General features: G+C 46.3%; 1 protein-coding gene across 4 annotated transcripts in view; it reads right to left on the bottom strand.

Moving 5' to 3' along the window:
* Positions 1-447: 447 nt before the first annotated feature.
* Positions 448-24689, bottom strand: part of METTL27 (methyltransferase like 27) — a 44823-nt gene continuing 20581 nt past the window's right edge. For 3 of the 4 annotated variants that reach the window (XM_066599768.1, XM_066599770.1, XM_066599769.1), the window contains 4 exons: positions 13199-13334; positions 11616-11708; positions 7798-7870; positions 7255-7763 (listed from right to left, as the gene is read on the bottom strand). In XM_066599768.1, coding sequence (XP_066455865.1) covers positions 7340-7763; positions 7798-7870; positions 11616-11708; positions 13199-13334 — 726 coding nt within the window. In that variant the 3' untranslated portion in view covers positions 7255-7339. Of the gene's footprint in view, positions 763-7254; positions 7871-11615; positions 11709-13198; positions 13335-24689 lie in introns of those variants that run through there. The other variant, XM_066599771.1, reaches the window with a different exon arrangement.

Genomic DNA, 24689 nt, shown 5'->3' with positions numbered 1-24689 from the left:
CAGAGAGTAGAACCCATAGATTTCAATGGGTTCGCTCACATTCAGTGTTTTTGCACTATATTTCATGCGCGCAGAAATATATGCAACATGCTCTATTTTTGTGCACATTTGCACACCCATGGCACCATAGGAGTCTATGCACACCCTGTCCATATGAAATTGCGCACTGAACTTATTTGATAACACCGGGGACTAATTAGGCTACTCATATGGTTCAATCACGATGCGGGTGTGTAAGTGCAGAAAAGTACAGTAGAATATGTGGAAAGGCGCGCCATAGCTGGCAAGAGCACTCCCTTCACAGTGCTATTACGTCACACCATCGCAAGCATATCCACGCATACGTTCGTCTGCAGGAGCCATTTTTATTTCGATTATTTCAGCATATAAATGTTCACCCTGAGCGCACGCAGGAGAGTAACCTAAAGTCAAGACTTACTGAAAAGATCTGGTGTAATCTACTTTATATTGTTCTTTAGAGAATAGAACATCCAAGAGAACAAAGACCACAGAACATTCCGTGAAGACACCTGGGTCATAGATCATGAATTGGAAGTCTATTACAATAAGTTCAAACATATCCGGAAATGATTGCCAAATAATCACGGGCCGGGCTTCATTCCCTGAATCAATGGCAGGTACTGCTACAGTTACACCAATTGATAGAATCTCTGATGGGATGGTGCAATCCAGTGAGAACAGGACATTCTCTCCAGCTGGTGAACTCATTCAACTTGTCAGGGACTGGGAGCAGTGAATTGCCTGTTGGACAATAAAACGATAGTATATGAGAACATACTCTGCTAATAACACCCAGGTAATGATAAGATTTTCCAGAAAAAGGAAGATAGCGGATAAGGAGGCTTCCGTTTAGCACTGTTTCTGCTATAGTTGTAAACAAATATATTTAGAACAGCACATATTGGCTATGATCATAAGCTGGCCAGAGACGTAGGGTATTATCTGCTGACCAATTGCTTGGCCTACAGTTATCAGCCAGATTTCTCCATTAACATGCATGCATTTGCTCCATCTCGGTGAAGAAGATGGAGATAAGTAGCTGACAGACACAAATGCCAACACTTATCTTAGCTCAAACAAAAGGATTATAGATTTTTCACATTTTCAATTGGATACACCAACAAAAATTTCTATATCTTTATTATTGTTAGTTGTTTAGTCGTTCACGACCCTAAAGGCTCCCTTCCTCCATGTTTTTCGGTTTTGCACTGCTTCTTTTAGTTGGGTGATATCCATGCCAGTATCAGCTTTGACAGTCATTCAACAACTCAACTACAACATATTGACGTGAATAGTCATTTCCCATGAAGAACATGCAATCCTATCCCATACATGCATGGCCTAGGGCATTGGATTTAGCGTAGAAGAAGACCAGATTGAATTTTCTGCTACTGTTCATACTTTGGCAATTCATAATATGGATCCAATCTCACAAGATGAAAAAGAATTGCTCTTCAGGACTTCAGAAGTGATAGAGATTTATTAACCCCCTCCACAGATAGGAGCAAGGCACTGGTAGTCCTGAACGCTGGTGTATATTGTAAACTTAATATGTGATTAAACTATTTACGGTCATTGGAGTGACGATCCAACTGATAGCTTTCAGAAAAAATGAATGAGTCTACTGCATGATGGTAATGCAGTTGGCGCTATCACTCAAAAATTATAGGACTGTGTCTATGTGGAACATCTACTCATACCTGTCTTCCATTCACTCCCAAAGATCCACAAGGAAGTTTTTCCGCCTTTGTTGAGGCCCATTGGGACAGATTGTATCTTTGGAAGAGAGATTGGGAGACTGGATGGACCTCCATCTACAACTACTGGTCAGCCTTTTCATTGGTCTCCTTAGGAATGCTAAACAGGTCACTACTTTATTTGATCAGTTCATGTGGTCTGAAAATTTAGGATGGCCTTCCATTAATGGGGTGGCTCTTTAGCCATTGATTCCACATTTAGAAGCATTAAAAGGCATTGGCAACATTTTTGAGACAATACAGTAATTACACACATGAATTTATCTCCCCTCTCCCCTCCGTTCCCCCCTGCTCTCCCCCGCCGCTCCCCGCCCCCGCGCTGTCAGCCAAATCTTTTCTTCCGAGCTGGCAGGTACTCACTAAGGACAATGCTCGCTCGAGTAATTGCCCTTAGCGAGTATGCTCGCTCATCTCTAATGCAGACTCATTTATTCAATACATTAACAATAATTCTATGAACCTTTCGATTTACTCTTACCTATGATTGCCAAGCAATTAATTTTTTGGATATTATGTTGACAGGTGGTGGAAGCACACATCAAGTGGACATTTGCCCATTGCAGAAACCCATGGCAACATACTCTATTTTGGCACCATCTTCTTGCCATGTGCAAATGGTTAGCAGTTTTTCTTCACATGTTCTGCACTATGTGTCCTTCTGCTCAGCTAGATCACGTGATCTCATTGTGAGCACCTGAGATTCAGTTGTCTTTATGTTCTCTCAAAAAGTCAGTTTTTCAAGTACTAGAATTCTTGTTTGATGATATCACGTGGACTGTATCACACAGGCTTTTCATGGTGGGGGAGGGGGACTGAAACTGCTGATGATTAGAAGCTCCTGTCATAGTGTTATAATGAATGAGATGATAGTTCAGCCTCCTGACTATATACTTATGGTCTGTAGCATATTTTGGTGACTATAGAAGGAAATAATAATTAGTGTCCTCCAAGCAGACAGAGATGGTACAGGCTCTAACTGGTCATGTGATGCTGTGCTGATGTATCATAGGATTGCCAGCACAGCATAGAAGAAGAGAAAGCAGGAAAAAAATCTAAAAATCACATTGGAGTCTGATAACTATCAGACAGGGGGCTGCACTGCATGGAAGTAACTGCAAATTACATAGGAGATGTTTAAAATGTGACAAGCAATCAGGCAAGGAGTGCAGGGATTGAAAAATGTGTCTTAACCGGAGCGGCCCTTTAAGATAATCTTATAAATGTGACATTTTATTTTAAAAGCATTACAGCCACCTGCGGCTAAGCGACAACTTTCTACGCACAGTAATAGGGAGAAAGTTGTCAATCCACTTTTTCCTTCAGATCTATAGCTGTAGTACAACAGATGTTGGATTTCCAAAGTTGACAACTACAAATTGCATAATTTGTAGTATCCAGAGGGATAGTCATTCAGTCTTCCACAGAGCCTGAATAGCATATAAACTGGCATTAACCAGTAAGTAATGCTGCATCTGCAATATATGAAGCTTCCTTGAAAAACTCTAATGCATTCTTGACATCTTAGTGTCAAAATGTTACTGAAAGGAGTGATAGATGTTAAATGTTAGTGGTGCTGATTCCCAAGCCCTTCATGTCGGAACTGGGGGATATTTATGCTACATATCTGGCAGTAGCAACAAATGTTAATCCTTTGCAATCCAATTTTGGACTCAGGGTTTCCTAGTGGACTTTCTCTTTCGGCCATTTTACAATGGTGCCATCTGCTGGCTAGAGCCAGTACTGCGGTATGGGACATGCTGGAGAGGCCCCTTGACAACAGAGCGGCCAGTAATATACAGTAAGAATACCCTGCCGGACGTCTTCCGACATCGGAGCTGTACAGCCTTCAATAAGAATGTCTTCAGACGTCAGACAGTGGATTGGAGAGGGTTAAGAAGAAACCATGTACAGCCATACACAAAGCTATGCAGTGATAGTGTAAGGATTAGAAGGACGAGGGAGGAACAATCTCAGAAGTATTATCAGAGATATAATTGCTCTGAAAGAAAGGAAAATTAAAACCACAGTGAGGTTGGATTAATTGCACCACGGACAACATGTAGGTGAGGATGTGAGTACAGTGAGTCAGACGAATTCTGGCCGGAGACATTAGATAATTGTTGGTGGATCCTGACATCTTCATCAGAGAAAACAAGGAGTGAACATGTGAGATCTGTATCAATCCAATTACAGTGCTTTCACACGGGATGGAATATTCCACAACAGCATTGCAGAATATGCCATCACGCACCTACATTAAAAGCATTCTTATTTTTTTCGCCAGAGAAACGTTTCACAAGAAGTGCCTGGCAACTACTAATTGCTGCCATATCTGAGGGCAGCCTAAAGTGGTGATAGGCACCCTGATGTCACTTACTTGTCAATATTGTGTAGTTTTCCTGAAGTTTTAGTTAAAGAAGTACAGTGTGAGGTGAGTGCTAAGAGTCAATGTTGAACAACACTGGGCCCAGGACAGAGCCTTGTGGTCCCCCACTTGACACATTCTTCCACTTGGATGTGCAGCCATTTATAACCACTCTTTGAGTACAATCACTCAACCAGTTGTGAATCCGCCTACCGTAGCAGTTGCCTTGTCGATCCCATATTTAGTCATTTTTTCAGTAAGGATGGTATGAGATACTTTGTAAAATGCTTTACTAAAGTTAAGATAAACTATATGTATCGTATTTCCCTGATCAACCAAGCCCATGATTCTGTCATAGAAGAAAATTAGATTTGTCTGGCATGACTTGTTACAAGCCCATGCTGGCTCTGGGTAATTACTCCATTCTCATCCAAGTACTTGCACACAGTGCTTCTCCTGTTCTCCAGGAACTTTCAAAGATTACAATGAGTGGTTCAGCAATTACCTCTGCTGCTTCCTTCAGTATCCTAGGATGTAATGTTTCTGGACCTGGAGACTTGAATTCATGTAAGTTAGGTAAGTGTTCCCTCACCATCTCTCTACTTATAGATAGCCTGCATTTTTTTATTCCCGCAATAGCACAGGGAAGATTAGTTGATGTTCCATCTACTTTCTGAGAGAAAACAGATACAAAATAGGAATTTAAAAGTTCGGCCTTCTCAACATTATTTTACCTATGATCTCCCCTTTTACAAGATAGCCATGAATGCCACCTCTGGAATCCTCATCTATCCGGTGATTGGTCCATCAATTCCCACCCCTGCTTAAATGGAGACAGGGCCCCACTGAAACACAAGAAACTTTCCATTGAAGTGTATGAAGAATGCAATAGCTGAGGATTGAGGAATAGGGATCAGGTAATATTTGCATGTACTGTAGCCATACAGTAAGCCCCCAGAATGAGTTTTATTGGTGGGCCCTGGGCACTTTCTCATACAGGCTCAGCTTGAGCTGAATCTGAAAATTACACCAATATTGGCAGGTAAGTGACACAATGCTGGAATTAAGGCCCCATCATTATTTTATGCTGCACTCAGGGCACCATAAACCTGGTGACATATTCCCAGTAAGCTGGTCATTCTACAGTCAGGACATTCAACTCCCATAAGTATCCTAGATGGCGGCATCTGTAGCTGCATAACTGAACATCAAGATTGAACGTTCTTTTAAAAGAATCAGAACAATTTGGGGTAGATTTATGAAACTGTCTAAAAGAAAGCAACCAATCACATTGCAGCTTTCATTTTACCACAGCAGGGTACAAAATTAAAGTTGGATTGTGATTGGTTGCTCTGGGGGAAACAAAGATAGCCTTTCTTTTACACCTCTTTCACAGGAGTGTTGCCGAAAATCATTGTGCCCGTGTGAATGAAGTCTAAGGGTGAATGTGACATGCACAAAATGCACACAAATATGAAATTCTAAGGTTTTATTCACATGGGGATTTATGTAGCACATATACGCAACAGCCTTGGGAAACTATTGGCCGGTGGGAGGGGGCGGGAGCTTAGCAGAGCTAGTCCCTCCGCCTCTACGCTCCAGCCTATGGGAGTTGCCAGCAAGGGGGCTGGACTTTAGCACACTAGCTCCTGCCCCGTCCCCTACCATTGCAGACAGCCGGCAAGGGGCAGAGAGAGGGAGAGAAGAGGGAGGGAGTTTAGCAGTCATGCTGCTAAACTCCCTTCCACCTCCCTTCTTTGGCAGCTATCATAGACTTCCATATACGTCTATGGCAGCGACCGCCGTATTCTGGCTGAAGATAGTTTCAGAATTATCTTTACTGGCCGGTGTAAAAACGTCCGTCCGAAATGCGCACGGTATGCACTATCTTTGTCAGACAGATGTTTTTACAGATCGGGAATGGGCCCATCTGAACTGATACATTGAAAACCAATGCATCAGATGGGTAGCCTATATCGTCCGACCGTGAAAACACGGCCGATAAATGCTTGTGTTAAAGAGCCTTAAGGCTTAAAGGAGATGTCTCGAGGAAGCAGTTAAATTTTTTTTTTGCCCAGTCCCCCCCATTAAGTACACATTACTAAGCCCCCCTGTAAATGACATTTCTAGCTGGTTCGTACTTACCGTTCCAGCGTTTCAGCAACTTATAAAAGTTTCCTCAAGATGGCCGCGGCTCTTTCCCCGTCGCTCGCTGCAGCCCGACGTGCGCGCTCCCGAGACGCCGCCAGCTGTGTCTCCATGGCAACCGGACGCCGCGCAGCCGCCGACCAGACGCCCACCGCCAGGCAGCAGGTAACCGGCGCTAGCCCCCGGCTCCCCAGCGCTAGACCCTCAGCCCAGGTGAAGGCCCCGGAGCCCAGCGCTAGGTTCCGGAGCCCAGCGCTAGTTCCCCCGGCCTAGCGGCAGCCCCCCCCGGCCTAGTGACAGCCCCCCCGGCCTAGCGGCAGCCCCCCCGGCCTAGCGGCAGCCCCCCCCCGGCCTAGCGACAGCCCCCCCGGCCTAGCGGCAGCCCCCCCCGGCCTAGCGACAGCCCCCCCGGCCTAGCGGCAGCCCCCCCCCGGCCTAGCGACAGCCCCCCCGGCCTAGCGGCAGCCCCCCCCCGGCGCAGCGACAGCCCCCCCCGGCGCAGCCCGGCGCAGCGGCAGCCCCCCCCCCCCCGACAAATCACTTACCTGGGAGGCTTCTCGGGGCTGCTGGGCTGGGCTGGGCTGGGCTTCTCCGCTGGGCAGCTCCAGTTTCTGCACCTTCCTCTAACAGAGGAAGGTACAGAATGGCCGCAGGAGCGCGCTCCCGAGCAGTGACAGCTCGTCTGCGCATGCACAGAAGAGCTGTAGCGGGGAGCACACTGAAGCGGCTCGTGCTGAATGGAGAAGACCGGACTGCGCAAGCGCGTCTAAAAAAGCTAGCTGACAGCGAATTTAGACGGAACCATGGAGACGAGGACGCTAGCAACGGAGCAGGTAAGTGGAATAACTTCTGTATGGCTCATATTTAATGCACAATGTACATTACAAAGTGCATTAATATGGCCATACGGAAGTGTATAACCCCACTTGGTTTTGCGAGACCACCCCTTTAAGACTACATTCACACTGTCATTAGACCGATTTTCAGGTTGATGTGTTTTTTTATTAAAATTCCCATCGCATTGCTTTTGTGAAATTGCAATCCTCACTCACCTTTCAGGATCGCAAGTGTTTCCTATTGAGTTCATTGGGAAACATCCCATCACACTTGCATGCACATCATACGGCATGCGAGAGCCATGCGATCTCACCGATTGAATACAATGGGCAGATGAAATGTGCGTGGAAAATATGCTGATGTGAACAAACTCATTGAAATCATCTATTAACTGTGTATTGCGCGCGCAAATATGTTTGTATGAATAAGCCCTAAGGAATGTTATTAAATGATGGTTCATCAAAACATACCCAAAAATGTAAAACAATATGGCGGTATGTGTACACTCATATGACAGTGGAGGGGGCTGACATTTTCCTATAAATGTATATGACTCCGGCGATATAATCCGATTCCTGAGTGATCTCCTTTTCTGATGTGGCTTTCTCCCACTGCTCCACTTCTTGTACCAAGACTTGTTCACAGAATCCTTGGTTCTGTAAAGAAGACATTTCTTCTTCCAGTTCAGCCTTGTACGACAAGTTGGAGATGTTACTACGTGTGGTCATACACACAAGGCCACCTAGACATGAGCAGAAAAACCGTAGTCAGTGTAAGGTGTGCCAGATCTATGAAGTGTATATGCTTGGAATGCAAACAGTTTTCTAGGACATTTTTCTTTTGCATCCAATATCACAAAAAAATAAGAAAAAAAATGTTATATTAAATTTTCATTCCCCCCTTGTTTCTTCTTCACACTATCAAACTGTGCCATTTAAACCCAAGAACATGTTAATCTAAATCTGTGGCTGGCACTCTATGAGAGGGATATGTGGGGTCTCAGTGGCCGGTCCATGAACTGACTGCATTATATATGGTGGCACTATGATATTTACTGTTATGCAGGAGCATATGCCAGATTTTGTCAAAGGGGAGGAGTGTTCATCATCATACATGAATGTATGCATCTAAAAAGGCAAACGTGAGATCACTTGTCAACCACATTTAGTGTCCAACCATAGTGAGTAGAGATGAGCGAACGTACTCGTAATGAGTACTTACGCACCCGAGTACCGCCATTTTCGAGTACTTCAGTACTCGCGCGTAAAGATTCGGGGGGGGGGGGGCGGGGAGAGGCGGTGCGGTGCGGGGGGTAGCAGCGGGGAACAGGGGGGAGCCCTCTCTCTCTCCCTCTCCTCCCCACTCCCCGCTGCAACCCCCCGCGCCGCCACGGCGCCCCCCGAATTTTTTCGCCCGAGTACGGAAGTACTCGAAAATCGCGGTATTCGGGCGAAAAAGGGGCGGGGCCGAGCACGTTCGCTCATCTCTAATAGTGAGTCTACTCATGAGAGCCATGATTCAGTGTTTCACGCATCTCCTAGCACACTTTGCGGATATTTGTGGATCCTCGTTGACTTCTGTGGAACTTCTTGGTATGCAGGGAAATAACGCATGCTGTATTTTTTCATTTTGCGACCGAAATGCGCAAAAAAAATATGCAGATGTAAACGAACCCATCGGAAGCAATGGGTTCTATTCTCTGCATATTACACACGCAAAATATGCCCATGTGAAACTGACCTAACAGTGGAAGAATACAGAAGAGCGGTTTAGTATTTTACAAATAGATTAACCCAGTGATGGGCAACATTTTGAGTTTGGTGTGCCAAAATTCGCAAAAAGACCGAGCATAACTCGGGTGGTGCGTTACTTCAAGAAAAAATCCATAAATTTGCGATATTTATAGTTTAAATAACACAAATGTATAATTGTAATATATAGCTGTATTTAGTAAACCCAAAACACCTATAAGCAGAGGCCCTCGCCTCTCGCTGGCTCCCCCTCACTTATCTTAGTAATGAGCCCCCAGCAGTGACAGTGCCCCCCACAGCAGCCCCCAGCAGCGACAGTGGCCCCCCCAGCAGCGACAGCGCACCCCACAGCGGGCCTCCCAGCAGCGACAGCGACCTCCCACAGCGGCCCCCAGCAGCAACAGTGCCCCCCACAGCAGCCCCCTGCAGTGACAGCGCCCCCACAGCCGCCCCCCCCAGCAGCGACAGCGCCCCCCACAGTCGCCCCCCCCCCCCAGCAGCGACAGCGCCCCCCACAGCAGGCCCCCAGCAGCGGCCCCTCACAGTGGGCCCCCGGCAGCAACAGCGCCCCCCAATGCAGCCCCGCAGCAGCAACAGCGCTCCCCACAGCAGGCCCCCAGCGACAACAGCGCCCCACACAGCGGCCCCCAGCAGTGACAATGCCCCCCCCCCCAGCAGCGACAGTGCCCTCCCAGCAGCGACAGTGCCCCCCCACAGCGCCCTCCCAGCAGCGACAGTGCCCCCCACAGCGGCCCCCCAGCAGCGACAGTGCCCGGCACAGTGGCCCCCCAGCAGTGACAGTGGCCCCCACAGCGCCCCCCCCCAGCAGTGACAATGCCCCCCCCCCCCCCGAGACCCACGTACTCACCCCATCCACGTCCTGGAAGCTCTGCTCCTCTGCGCCGCTAGCAGAGATGATCTCCGGCGCACACTGACGTCACTGTGCTGCCGGACACCTCCTCCCTCGGACGCTCTCGTGGAACCAAGTGGTAAGAGACGTCAGGGGAGGGGGGGAGGAGGATCCAGGCTGCACACTGAAATCACAGTGTGCGCTGGGATCAGCGCTGCTACCGGTAGTAGCGCTGGTAAGTGAATACCAGCAGGGGAGCCGTGGCCCCTGCTAGTATTCACTAACGGGGTTAACGGCCGACAGCGACTGCGTGTGAGCAACTATGGCTACGGGTGTCAGTGCTGACACGCGTGTCATAAGTTCGCCATCACGGGATTTACCCCTTACAGCTATATGCTGTAAATTTACGTCATGCAGCTTTGGGGTATGTATGAAGGGAGATTGTGGGGTGACCTCTCTTCATACGGGCAATAGCTGCAGTCAGCTCCGCGGTCGATTGCGGCTATTAACCCTTTAAATACCGCTGTCAATTCTCAGTGAGATCACAAAGAGCCATGCAAGTATCATGGCAGCCGGGGTCCTCCTGAAAGGCTCCAGGGCTGTCTCAGCAGACTGTCAGATTGCAGTATGATGTAATGCTGTAGCATTGCATCATACTGCAGGAGCGATCAAAGCATCCCTAGTTGTGGTCCCCTAGGGGGGGCTAAAAAAAAGGTAAAAATCAGAATAAAGTTTTACTAATTGTAAAAAAAAAAAAGTAATAAAAGTTGAAATCACCCTCCCTTTTGTGATATCTGTAATAAAAAAATTAAATCATAAAACAAAAATACTTTTTTCATTGTCTATCTATGTTATGTGACCCTTTGCCCGAAAAATATCTCCATTTTTCCTGAGGTCTACTCCGCATTTGCTGCTTTCTCTCCTGTCCATAGCCTCCAACATCCTGTGAGCAGTGCATGATGGGAGGACAGGAATGGACAGGCTGTATTGCTCATGTGCAGTTCAGAGTGCCAGAGGGTCCTGTCTGTCTGCTTCAGCAGATTTATCTGTGCTGTGAGTGAGAGAGGTTGGTGCCAGTAAGTTGTAGGACCCGTGAGCTGGGGGCGGAGCTACAGCGCTGGCCAAGGGACAAGCTCTTTGAATGCTGAAAGTTATAGGTAACACTCTGCTGCTGTGTTTACGAGGAAGTAATGCATGTAAACACAGCAGCAGATCGGCGGCTGCACAGGATGAAGAACAGGGTCCAGAGGGTCAAAGAAAGGTACAGGTTACCGCTAGCTCTACCTCCTAGATTTCTGCAGTTTCAGAATTTCCATTTTGTGCCTGGAAAACCCCTTTAAAGGGATTTTCCTGCTGAAAAGTATTGATGCCCTATTCTCAGGATAGGTCTTCAATAGTTAATCGCTGGGGTGCCGCCGTATGGGATCTTCAGTGATCACCTGATCACCCAGCCCGCTGTCAGTGCAACGGGCTGGACATGTGTCATAGGGGTTGGCAGCAGAAGTGTCTGAGCTGGATGCACTGCCATTGAAGTTAACGGAAGCTGAAGCAGGTATTACACTTTTGCACCTGCCCCAGGTGTTGGAGGCGGAAGTGCCAAAAGTGTTTCAGCTCCCATTGATGTCAATGAGAGTGAAGCCTACTAGACCATTTCCGGTCCCATCTACTATTATGCACAGGCCGCTTCACTGACAGTTAGGCTGGACAATCAAATCCCCGGTAATTAACTATTGATGACCCGTCCTGAGGATACGGCATCAACAGTTTTTGCCTAGAAGACCCCTTTAAGAATATATGGACACTATAGGCATAAAATATGACTGCAACAAATGCTTGTGTATTCTGTATAAGTGAACTTAGAATAAGGTAGTGTAAATTGTTCTGACCTGGTTTTGTGACACGGAGCAGTTCGGGAAGCACTGATACAGGAACCTGTCCATCGCTGAGCGCTCCTACTATAATAACTGCATCGTACTTTTCTGAAAACAGACACATTGTACAGTTATTGGTGCATTCTGTCATATAGCCACTCGACACATATATAACATATGTGATAAAAAGTATTAGGGATAGTTGTCTGTGCAGTCAACTGGGTCGACCATAGATATTTGGGCCTTGGGTATAGAGTGCTTGGTTTACAATTGCCTAAAGTGAGCCCCACCTTTTATTAACTTTGGCTGTATATTCTGCATATGTACAATCCAGCATCTTTGTAAGGCCGTTTTCACATGGCGGAGAAAATAGCGCAACATTTGTGCAGTGCGAGATGCACAAATCTCACACAAATATAAATCCCATTTTTTTGAATGGAGTCATATACAAACTGGGCGGAAAGTGGGCGGACCCCATTATAGTCAATAGGGTCTGTCTGGTGCGGTTTGGTTCCACCACAGGGATTCCCCTTTCCTGCTCACCGAATGGAGCAGGAAAGTGGAATCCCCAATGCAGGTGTGAAACCACCCTAATTCCATATACAGCATACGGCCCCCTTATAGTCTATGAGGCTTAACACATGAACTTGTTTTTACATGGACCCATGTTCCTCATGAAAGAACTCATGGCATGTCTTAATCCTGTCAGTTTCATGGACGAGAAATAAGACATGCCAATATATGTGAATGTGCTGTGTCCATGTATATCGGAGTGGTGTATATGTGCTGTTAATGCAAGTTGTTCCCGAGTCTCGAGCGTAAGTCACAGTTACACTAGTTTGCACCTAGCCTAGGGGGGATGAACCACTCCACAAGTAGAGTGCCACAGCTGCTCAACCGGAATTTTAAGAGTCGGACCCCCACCACTAATTTTGATTATGTATAGGCCACCAATTTTAAAGTCCAAAATAACACCTTTAGGTCTTATTCACACTAGTATTTTAACATGGCTATTTTGCCACAATGAAACATCGGCTCAAAATCACGACCATTTGAAGAATTGGATTCCAATGCATTCATTCACATGGGCCATTTTCACTAATTAATCTTGGAGCTCGTTCGCGGCTATTCTTCACTGGCAACCCATCACCCGTGTGAATGAGGCCTTAACATCACTCTACGGCTGCATTCACACGAACGTATATCGGCTCGGTTTTCACGCCCAGCCGATATACGTTGTCCTCATCTGCAGGGAGGGGGGAGAATGGAAGAGCCTGGAGCAGGAACTAAGCTCCAGTCCCCTCTCTGCCTTCTCTCCGCCCCTCTGCACTATTTGCAATTGGGAGAGGCAGGGTGGGGGCGTGGCTAATTCACGGAACTTAGCCCCGCCCCCGTCCTGCCCCCTTTCATTACAAATAGTGCAGAGGGATGGAGAGGAGGCAGAGAGGGGGCTGGAGCTCAGTTCCTGCTCCTGGCTCTTCCATCCTCCCCCCCCTGCACATGAGGATGACGTATATCAGCTCTGCGTGAAAACCGAGCCGATATACGTTCGTGTGAATGCAGCCTACAACAGTGTCCTGTCCATTTTTTTTCTTTACCAGAGTCATATGGTAATTGTTCCTTTCCCAGCATGCTCTGCTTCAAATCCTGGTACAGATCTTTCCTCTGAGCAACTTCCAGCATTCCTGCACTGCCATCCAAACCATGAAACAAGTTAAAGCCACAGCGCTGCAACTGGGAACAGAAGTTAAGTAAAAGTTGAAGCTAGGTGTCATATGCTTATTGTAATGATTAATGATAAGTATTACCAAGCAAGTAATCAAGTCACTTATCAGAACCACCTCCTAATAAATTGCTTTATACAGTCACTTTAAATATTCAATTACCTCCATTCAAAAGCATTACATATAATAAAGCCTGCTTATACGTCTCTATGTCCCTGCAGATACTCCCAGGCAGCTGACAATGTCACACCTACAGCAGGTGATTATAACTCATTATAATTATCAGTAATTATATGGTAGGAAATGGGATTAAAAGGGTTTTCCGGTTTTACGTCAATAAGGATTAATCATGGTATAATAAGCAAAACTGACATTTTCTGAAATACTTTTTTGTATCATTTTCTCAACATTTCCAAGGTCTCTGCTTTTTGGCAGAGAACGGGAAAATTCTTGTTCATATCTCAAGGTAGAAAACCAGACCAAGTACACTTCACAGCTGACAGCTTGTCACAGTTGTATCCAGTCTGAAGAGCTCATACAGAATTGCTTAGCTTGGATAGAATTGTAACAATTGAGAAGTTATACTGTATATGGATCGTTTCATACCTGCTCTTGGAGTTCCGCTTTCTTGCTTTGTTTGGGGAGCAGGAAAGAAGAATCCCTGCGTCCGGACAGTTCTGTCTCTGGATGGAACTGAAAAGCACTGGGCAGACCCCATTGACTATAATGGGGTCCATCCACTTTCCGCCCAGCTGCCCGGCTTTTGGATGGAAGAAGAAGTCCTGCATGCAGCGCTTTTTCTTCTGCTATTTTAATCCGGATTTGTGACGGAACCTCTGGGTGGAAGTTCTGACGCTGATGTGAAATCGCCCTATCATATGTGCTATCAGCCCCAGGAGCCTGAATGTTTCATCTTCTATCACAGTCCACTGGGCAGCATGGTTAGCACTGTTGGCTTGCAGCACTGCGGTCCTGGATTCAAATCTGAACAAGGCAACATCTGTATAGAGTTTGTGTGGGTCCACCTTCCCTCCCCACACCCACACACTTCAAAAACATACTAATAGGTGCAATTAAAAATTGTTAGCCTCAATGGAAGAGAGAAGCCATAATATCTACTGATGTAATATATATGCTCATCATAAAGGGGATAAGCAAATATCTTGAAAGTAGTGAATTAGGCTATGTTCATACTGAGGACATTGGCATGGATTTGATGCCGATTTCGTGTCAAAAGTGCATCCCATTCATTCGAATGGTAATCTATACTGTAGTATATATGGTGCAGATTTGTTAGAGAGGAGAAAGTGACAAGTCAGTCCTTGATGTGGAATCTGCATTAAACACAACTTATCTGCGATGGGTCCGTGGCATCTGGAAATAGAAATCCAGCATGCCTCTTCTTTATTTCCCCTGACATCTGCTGTCGGGGTACAGCGACATTGCCACCCTATACGCATTAGATGGTTAAGATGGGGATAGTGGTTCATTCACCGCAGGCACGGTGGTTGGAATTTTGAGAACAGACAAGTTGGCTGTTCTAGGCTGTTTCCAATGCATCCGTTCACACAGGCGAATATAAGTAGCGTAAAAACGGGGAAGCGCGAAAAATGGAACATACGCGACCAAAATACGTGCCGACGCATATATGTTGGGCAAAAAAATTGTTCTGGAACTATCTTTTGGCCAATATACGCCGATGGGTCCCATAGACTCCTATGGGAGCAAGGGGAAAAAGGGAGGGGGAGGCAGTTTTGCAGCAGCCAACGCTGAGAAAAGCTTACAGGTGCCTCTGTGTAGGCATTAGAAGTCAATTTAGAGGATTTAAGCCAAGCGAGGGTTTTCTGGGGTGCAACGTATTTTTTCGCTAAAAACCACGCTCACGGTCATGTGAATGGGGGAGAAAACTCTTATTACCTTGGCGGAAAAAAAGTAATTTCATGCGATTTTACGGTGTCGGCGAGAAAACGCAAAAATGCTTATGCCCGTGTGAAAGAGTCCTTAGATGCATGCAGCTTCTCTTCACAGTCTTGAGTACCCGATCCATTGTGTATAACCAGCCTTTTTAGAGAAATTTTTCATTAAAAGTGTCCAGAATTGGCTGATTAAATAAATGGCAAAAATGGTTAAAATTACCCAATTGTTTAATTAAATAAAAATCTTAAAGTGATATTACTCTTTACACTATCTATTAGCTGAATCCATAATACTTCTTTATCTTATCACCTGCCTAGAAACCTTACCTTGCAGCCCCCCCCCCCCCCCCCCCATTTCTCTGTTTGCTGAACCTAGCAGATAACCTGACTTTTCCCATAGATAAGGGACAACATTTCTACTTGAGTGCCCACCCTAAGTGCTGGGTAATAAGGGTGGTCTGTGGGGACTATTATTTCTATGAGAGTTAATTGTTAGTTCAGGGATTTTCCCAGTAATTGTAAAAACACAAGTCTGGGGGCTGTGCGAGCGTTAGAGGGGCGGCCGAGTGACGGTCCAGTAACTTTCTGCTGATACAAAGCACAATGTAAATGGAAACTAAGATGCCACGAAGATAATGATTCTTCAACAAAATAATGGTCCTTTTAGAGGCGCCAATTCTCATTTCAACGAGCGAGTGATGTCACCGCTCGCCCATTCGCTCTCGTGCAGCCTGTTTAGACAGCAGATACATTGTTGGCTCATTCAAATGAGAATCATTTATTCGCTGTATAAGCGAATGAGAGAGACTGAAAGAGTGCCGTTTAAACCGAATGAGCCAGCAATGGTTTTTATACCAAAAGGTGAACGATTCTTATTCGTCGTTGGCTCGTATTTAGTTGGAACGTTATCGGTCACTTTCACTCATTTGAATGATTTTCTTGAACTACCCGTATAATCGTTCCATCTAAAAGCACCTTAATAAGCAATCCAATTCTTTTCATCAGCATTATCATACAGAACAACAACGAGCTGCCTAGAACTACCCCGATTACTGACTACAGGGGGCCCTGCCATAGAACAATTATGTTTTATCACCTAGGGACAATCCGAGATGGGCACATTTTCCCTGTAGCTGTAGAATGACATGGCACTATAAAAAATTGATAGGTTTCCCTGTCTTGTGTAATTGCCAATGGCAATAAGCATCCAGTGGCATACGTCTGCCATTGGCTTGCATTGTAAAAAAAAAAAAACATACCGTGCTGTAAAGTTTTTTGTACTGGGTCCCACTGCAGAGAAAAGCCCAGTAGATTGTTTTCCCTACATAAAGATGTGCCAACACATACCAGCCCAGTGTATGCCAAAAGGGCACTCTCTTGGCATAGACTGGGTGTGTGGGGCCTGTGGACGTGTTTAGCTTGTGGTGGGAGATTTCCCACCACACATGCCAAACTTGAGCCAAAAATGAAATGTGATCAAAGACTACGTAAAATGCAACATTGGGGAGAATGACTAATACTAACTCATAGTTAGACAGTTGTAGAATGTGCCAGATTTATCACAGGGTCAGAAAGAGTATGCTTTATACTTAGGGAGAGCACCTAAAAGATGTGAGAAGAGCTATAAGGTCACCCATGCTCCTCTGGGAAACATGCAAATAGGAAGATATATCAATGCCTCTACAGCGCCACTTATTGGAAGGCAGCATTCCTACAAGCTAATCTCAAACCTTTTAACAAGCCTTGTGACAATGACTGGGAATACAAACCAAAGCCAAAATCTTCTCCAGAAGGAAAAGATAAACCATGTATAGATGGACTGCTTCAGGGTGATTGCTCCCTCATCAGTGTACAGTAGGTTTCTGGCTTGGCTAGTGAGAGGTCTATAGATGTGGGTCAGGAAGGGTGTGTTTTCTCCTTGAGGAGAGCACCTAGAAGGGATGAGGAGACTTATAAGCCATGCATGCTCCTCTGGGAAATGTATGCAAATAAAAGATGGAACAATGTCTCTACAGCGCCAACTATTGGAAGGCTGCAGTTTTGCAAGAAGATCTTTTAATAAATCTTGTAACAATGATTGGGAATATAAGACAAAGTCAGAATCTTCTCCAGAAGGAAAAGATAAGCATACACAGACAGACTGTTTTGTGGTGGTTGCCCCTCATCAGTGTGCAGTAGGTGGCTGGCTTAGCTAGTAAGAGGCCTATAGGCTTGGGTAAGAAAGAGGAGAAATTATACCCTTCCTGATCCACATCTATAAGCCTCTCACTAGCCAAGCCAGTAACCCACTGTACACTCATGAGGGAGCAATCCTCCTAAAACAGATCATCTGTACATGGTTTATATTTTCTTTCTGGAGAGAACTTTGCATTTGGCTTATTTTCTCTTTAATTCTTACAAGGCCGGTTAAAAGGTCTGCCATTCACTTGCAGAAATGCTACCTTCCAATAGGTGGCGCTGTAGAGGCATTGTTCCATCTGTGTATTTGCATATTTATCACAGTGACTCAACTGGATGATAAATCTGGGGTATCTTTAAAACTGTCTAATCTAACATTATCCTATCTATCAGTTGGCTTAGTCTACAAAAACAATTGTGTCAAAGTTTGGTGCAGAATGATATATTTAGTCCAGACCTACTTTCACGAAGCCACGGTACTTTGTTGAGTGAGTTAAAAAAGTTAAAAAGTGACAAAAACATGGTAAATATGGCACAAACCATGTAACACAGTTTTCTGATGTAATTTGCATCAGAAAATTGTTGGGAGGGGGCACCAGGCAGTCACGTGATCGGCAGGTTAAATAGCAGAAGTAACACTTCTGCTTTCTCTATTAACTACATAGAGCTCATCGAATACTATGTAGCCTGCAAGAGAGCAGGCAGAAGCAATTAAAAACTTCTACTTCTGTCTTCTCCTCCAGGTGCTCAGTTGTGACTAACAGCCGAGGACCCCACCTCGTTGCAGGAGCAGAGGCTTTTTAATTCCATACCATATTTTTACCATCGGTCGGGATTAAAGCCCAGGACCAAGCGCTGTAAATTTAAGGTGCTTGGTCCTTAAGGGGTTAGATAACCCAAAAAGTGATCCCCCCCCCGCAGCAAGTGACCCTCTTAACTTTCAGCTTCAGAAGAATCCTCCAGACCTCTGGTGGGCCAGTCCAACAAATGTAGTGGGATTTTTGTATTTAGTGACGCTTTCAGCACATCAACTTTTCCAAGAAGTAATAAAGCACAGATTAAACCAAGGAAGAATAAGTGACATTAATGGCCAAACACAGGAACAGACGTCAAAAAGATTTCTTCAGCTTTCATTATGGACGTAGCTTGAAGCTGTAAACACAGAAATGTGCAGCGAGTCCCCCTGCTAGCCAGGCACATCCAGGACTGATTATAGGCTTCCCAGACAGAAGGAAAAGCTATTTCATGGATCATAAGCTTTACATGGGGGGAGGGCACTGGAACAACAGCCATCAGCAACGTGGATTTAGAACATGAAATAAAGACCTGGCGATAATAAATTGTGCACAGTGCCGTGAAATACAGACACTACCCATAGGCTTATAGTATACACATAGGAGTATTCATAAAAGGGTTTACGCCAGAAGTCCTACTTGCGCAAAAGTGACTTTGCAGAATTTTCTGTCACCCTCGTCTCTTTTGTTGAAAGTGGGCAGTGGGAGATTCACAAGTGTCCCAAGGAGCATGGACGGCCTTATAAGTCTCCTTGTAGGTTCTCTCCCTAAGGTGAGACAATACCCTCTCTGACCCACATCCTAATACATTGGGCACATATTAAGGCCCTTTTACACGCAAAGATAATCTTTCAAATTACTGAAAGATTTAGCGCTCTATCTGCATAAAATGTTAATGGCCATTAATGGTCATTAACACTTTATCATCTTCATTTGCATGTAAAATAACCTTTAGGCCTCATGTCCACGGGGAAAATCAGGCCCACTACAGATTCTGCATGTAGAATCCGTAGCGGGTTCCTCCTGCCCCGCGGACATGAGCGCTGAAAAGAAGAATTAATAAGAATTAGCTTACCCTCAGCGGACCGGGAAGGTCTTCTCTTCTTCACGGCCGGATGTACTCGCCGGGCACATCCGCCGGGCCGAGGCAAGAAGATCCGGCCGTTAAAAAGAGAACTGCCCGTCTGCTGCGGGTAAGTTATTCTTATTTTAGGTCTCCCCCGAATCCGGACGGCTTCCATAGGCTTCAATAGAAGCCCGCGGGAGACCCGCACGAAAATGGAGCATGTCACGTTTTTTTTCATGCTCCATTTTTTTTAAATTCCCTTTTATTGACCATCCGCAGGTATTTATCTACCCGCGGGTGATCAATGCATCCCTATGGGGTGTGGATCCGTGGGCGGGAGAAGAGATAAAATCCTCTGCAGATTTTAATTCTTCTTTTGCCCGTGGACATGAGGCCTTAGGAGTTGTTTGCAGAGCCCAGCATGTGTTTAAACACACTCCCAGCTGTGCAAACAGCTGTCGGCAGATTGCATTATTCTCATAGCTAGTGTAAACATGACACGGACAACATCCTGCAGTCTATTGAAAGAGGAGCGAAATACATGCAAATAGCATGTATTTGCTCAGTCTTTCAGCAGCTGAACGATGGATTTTAAGTGAACCAAAATCCATCGTTTAAACAAAAACTGCACGATGCCCGCATTTACATGTAACGATTATTGCTCATTTTCGGCTGTTTGGACAAATTCTGAGCAATGTAAAAGGGCTTATACCCGAGTGGCACTTAACTAAGGCTGGTGCTGCTCTTAGATAAATGTGTCCCATACATATCTGTAGGCTATGGCCAATCCTAGGATATTGTATTGGCTATTAGTTGGTTGTTATTTCAAATGCACCATGGCTACATACAGGTACCCTCAGTGGAACTGTGATGTAGGTCACCCGAGGCACAAGCACTACTTGGCACTACTCAGCTTTCAATAAATAAGGCTTATTGATTGCAGGTGCGTGTCACTTTTTCAAGCTCGTAGGCCCATATCCCTTAACCAGTGATGTAGGTAACCAGGCTCATTTCCCAGCACACCAGCCTATGTGTCTACAAATAATGACCACAGTCAGAGGTGTAAGGGGATTCTATTTGGCACAGCTATGCAGGCAAGATCATAGCTATAGAGGGTGCAGAGGTAGTGGTCACACCTGGACCCTAACTTCTATGGGAGCCCAAAGACTCTTCTGGCACACGAATATGCCAGTGTTATAGAAGGAACATGGGAGGTGAAGGTCCTGTTACAGACTTCACATTACCACCCAGGAGTAGAACAGTGTTTTGGGGCAAACTTTGCTAAAAGTTTGATTCAGTGCGTATGTGAGCCTCGTTAGTTTGTCTTGAGCGAACCCACTATAATGGATGTTTCTTCTTCTTTTGCTTCTTCATTAACTTTGCCTTAAAACAGCTCAAACATACTTAGATACACTTCTAGCCAACCTATGTGTTATGACTTTCATGGCTATTAGGTCGGATTCACCCTGGTTTTGTGAAAATTTTTGCGCTCGCAATATGCAGTGAATAGAACCCATTGATTTCAAAGGGATTATTTAGACATCTGCATTTTGCGTGCGCATGAAAAAAATGCAGCATTCTCTAAGTCTGTGTGCATTTGTGCACTAAAGCTTCCCATAGAAGTCAATGTGGCTTGCACAAATGTGCATGCAATACGCAAGCAGATGCATGAAAAGCAGCACAATGCCGCTAACAAAAGAACACATCTGGAACTCATTAGATGTTTTAGCCTTTTAAATCGGGAAGTGGTTGTGTCCCACGTGCAAAAAAACATTGTTTCTGCGTGGAAAAAGTACAGTAAAATACGCTGACAAAAGACTAATTCACGGTGCAAATACGTTGTGCTGAGGTGTGTGCAACTGCGCATACGGTTGTCTTATAACCCTTAGGCTGGGTTCACACAGGGCGGATTTGCCGCGGAAATTCCACGTGGAATTTCACCGCGGCAAATCCGCCTGCGGCCGCTAATCTCGGGATTGGCCAGCCATGTGGACGAGATTTCTCAGACGGCCAATCCGCTGCGGTAAGACAGCATGTCTATTTTTTTTTTTTTTATTTCCGCCATGGCCGCGCTCTCCTCTATGGGAGCACCAGCCGAAGCGGAAGAGCGAGCGGCCGGGCCGCTTCAAAGCCGCCGCGGGTTTTTCCGCGGCGGTTCTCCTGGCGGAAATCTCATGGGTTTTGCTGCGGCCAAACTGCGGGATTTCCGGCGGGAATACGCCCCGTGTGAACCCAGCCTTAAGGTTAAAAGTGAAGTTCCGATTCGGTTCAAACTAATTCGGACCGAACCAAACTTTTTGCTGAAATTCAGCAATTTTGAAAAGTTCATTCTTCACTAACCGGGAGCTTCAAGTTACACTTCTGTGGGCAGATATGTACATGGCACTAATGTAGGTGCGCTGGTGACTTGGCAGTCCAGATCTGGACTCTGGAAAGCCTAATTTGTACTGGCAACTGGAAGCATTCTGAGACTTTGGTCTCCCACATAGAACAATTTATAAAATGGGAAGAGCTGACCCTGCATTGTCTACAAGTCCTGAGCACCGACCCGTGCTTGTATTATTGATGAGAACTGGGGACTAGTTCTTTGTTAGAGGACGTTCAAACAATGTGTTACAGCAGCAGCAAAGTGCATGAGACTTCAGGTAATCCATGCATGCTGCCCCGACAGGTGAAGGAGGCTATTAACAAATCCTTTAAACTAACACCTTGGTACATAGTGAGAATTATGGGAGGAGACCAGCCCTCTCCGTTCTTCACCGATAGACTTGTAGTTGGGGTGATCCGAAGAGCCTGCGTGTACTGACGCTACACAAAACTTCCGGACGCTGTGCGGACCATGACGGGTCCGTACAGGAGAAGAAAGATTCTGAAAAACACTAACTTTTAATCGCACATGAAGCAACAGACTGTTTAGTCTGTATTTGTTATAGAGGTCTGGTTACAAGACCTCAAACCTGCCCCCCAGCCCCCCTCCCCTTTTTTCTCTTCCTTTCTCTCCCTCTTCTCTCTTCTACCCCTCTCCTCCTCTTCCTCAACCCCTTTCCCTTATTAAGTTGCAACAGAGATCTCTCTCACTCCCCCGCCCCCCCCCCCCCCCCGCATGGTGCTCGGATGAGTAATCAGTAGAGATGAGCGAGCACCAAAATGCTCGGGTGCTCGTTACTCGGGACGAAATTTTCGCGATGCTCGAGGGTTCGTTTCGAATAACGAACCCCATTGAAGTCAATGGGCGACCCGAGCATTTTTGTATATCACCGATGCTCGCTGAGGTTTCCATTTGAGAAAATCTGGGCAATTCAAGAAAGTGATGGGAACGACACAGAAACGGATAGGGCAGGCGAGGGGCTACATGTTGGGCTGCATCTCAAGTTCCCAGGTCCCACTATTAAGCCACAATAGCGGCAAGAGTGCCCCCCCCCTCCCAACAACTTTTACTTCTGAAAAGCCCTCATTAGCAATGCATACCTTAGCTAAGCACCACACTACCTCCAACAAAGCACAATCATTGCCTGCATGACACTCCGCTGCCACTTCTCCTGGGTTACATGCTGCCCAACCCCCCCTGCACGACCCAGTGTCCACAGCGCACACCAAATTGTCCCTGCGCAGCCTTCAGCTGTTTTTAATTCATAGACACAGGCAGGTACAACTCCCTATTGTGAAGTCCCTGTGGACCCACAGCATGGGTGGCTCCCTGGAACCCACCGGCGGTACATAAATATATCCCATTGCATTGCCCATCACAGCTGAGGTAATGTCATGTTAAATGCAGGTGGGCTTCGGCCCACACTGCATGCCCCAGTCAGACTGGGGTTCTTTAGAAGTGGACACATGCAGTCACAACGCCGTGTGGACCGACAGCATGGGTGGCTCCCTGGAACCCACCAGAGGTACATAAATATATCCCATTGCAGTGCCCAGCACAGCTGATGTAACATCAGCTGTAATGCAGGTGGGCAAAAAATTAATTGGATTACACTGTAGGCGAGGGCCCCAAAAAATTGGTGTACCAACAGTACTAATGTACCTCAGAAAAATTGCCCATGCCCAACCAAGAGGGCAGGTGAAACCCATTAATCGCTTTGGTTAATGTAGCTTAATTTGTAACTAGGCCTGGAGGCAACTCAGTTAAAATAAAAATTGGTTCAGGTGCAAGTTTCAACGCTTTAATGAGCATTGAAACTTATAAAAATTGTTTACAAAAATTATATGACTGAGCCTTGTGGGCATAAGAAAAATTGCCCGTTCGGCGTGATTACGTGAGGTTTCAGGAGGAGGAGCAGGAGGAGGATGAATATTATACACAGATTGATGAAGCTAAAAGGTCCCCGTTTTTGATGGTGATAGAGAACAATGCTTCCATCCGCGGGTGCAGCCTATGTATTGTTTAGGTATCGCTGCTGTCCGCTGGTGGAGAAGAAAAGTCTGGGGAAATCCAGGCTTTGTTCATCTTGATGAGTGTAAGCCTGTCGGCACTGTCGGTTGACAGGCGGGTACGCTTATCCGTGATGATTCCCCCAGCCGCACTAAACACCCTCTCTGACAAGACGCTAGCCGCAGGACAAGCAAGCACCTCCAGGGCATAGAGCGCGAGTTCAGGCCACGTGTCCAGCTTCGACACCCAGTAGTTGTAGGGGGCAGAGGCGTCACGGAGGACGGTCGTGCGATCGGCTACGTACTCCCTCACCATCCTTTTACAGTGCTCCGGCCGACTCAGCCTTGACTGGGGAGCGGTGACACAGTCTTGCTGGGGAGCCAGAAAGCTGTCAAAGGCCTTAGAGAGTGTTCCCCTGCCTGTGCTGTACATGCTGCCTGATCTCCGCGCCTCCCCTGCTACCTGGCCCTCGGAACTGCGCCTTCTGCCACTAGCGCTGTCGGATGGGAATTTTACCATCAGCTTGTCCGCCAGGGTCCTGTGGTATAGCATCACTCTCGAACCCCTTTCCTCTTCGGGTATGAGAGTGGAAAGGTTCTCCCTATACCGTGGGTCGAGCAGTGTGTACACCCAGTAATCCGTAGTGGCCAGAATGCGTGTAACGCGAGGGTCACGAGAAAGGCATCCTAACATGAAGTCAGCCATGTGTGCCAGGGCACCTGTACGCAACACATGGCTGTCCTCACTAGGAAGATCACTTTCAGGATCCTCCTCCTCCTCAGGCCATACACGCTGAAAGGATGACAGGCAAGCAGCATGGGTACGGTCAGCAGTGGGCCAAGCTGTCTCTTCCCCCTCCTCCTCATGCTCCTCCACCTCCTCCTCCTCAACGCGCTGAGATATAGACAGGAGGGTGCTCTGACTATCCAGCGACATACTGTCTTCCCCCGCCTCCGTTTCCGAGCGTAAAGCGTCTGCCTTTATGCTTTGCAGGGAACTTCTCAAGAGGCATAGCAGAGGAATGGTGACGCTA

This window comes from Eleutherodactylus coqui, chromosome 4 (assembly GCF_035609145.1).
Source record: "Eleutherodactylus coqui strain aEleCoq1 chromosome 4, aEleCoq1.hap1, whole genome shotgun sequence".
Lineage (NCBI taxonomy): Eukaryota > Metazoa > Chordata > Amphibia > Anura > Eleutherodactylidae > Eleutherodactylus > Eleutherodactylus coqui.
This window is presented reverse-complemented; position numbering and strand designations above follow the sequence as displayed.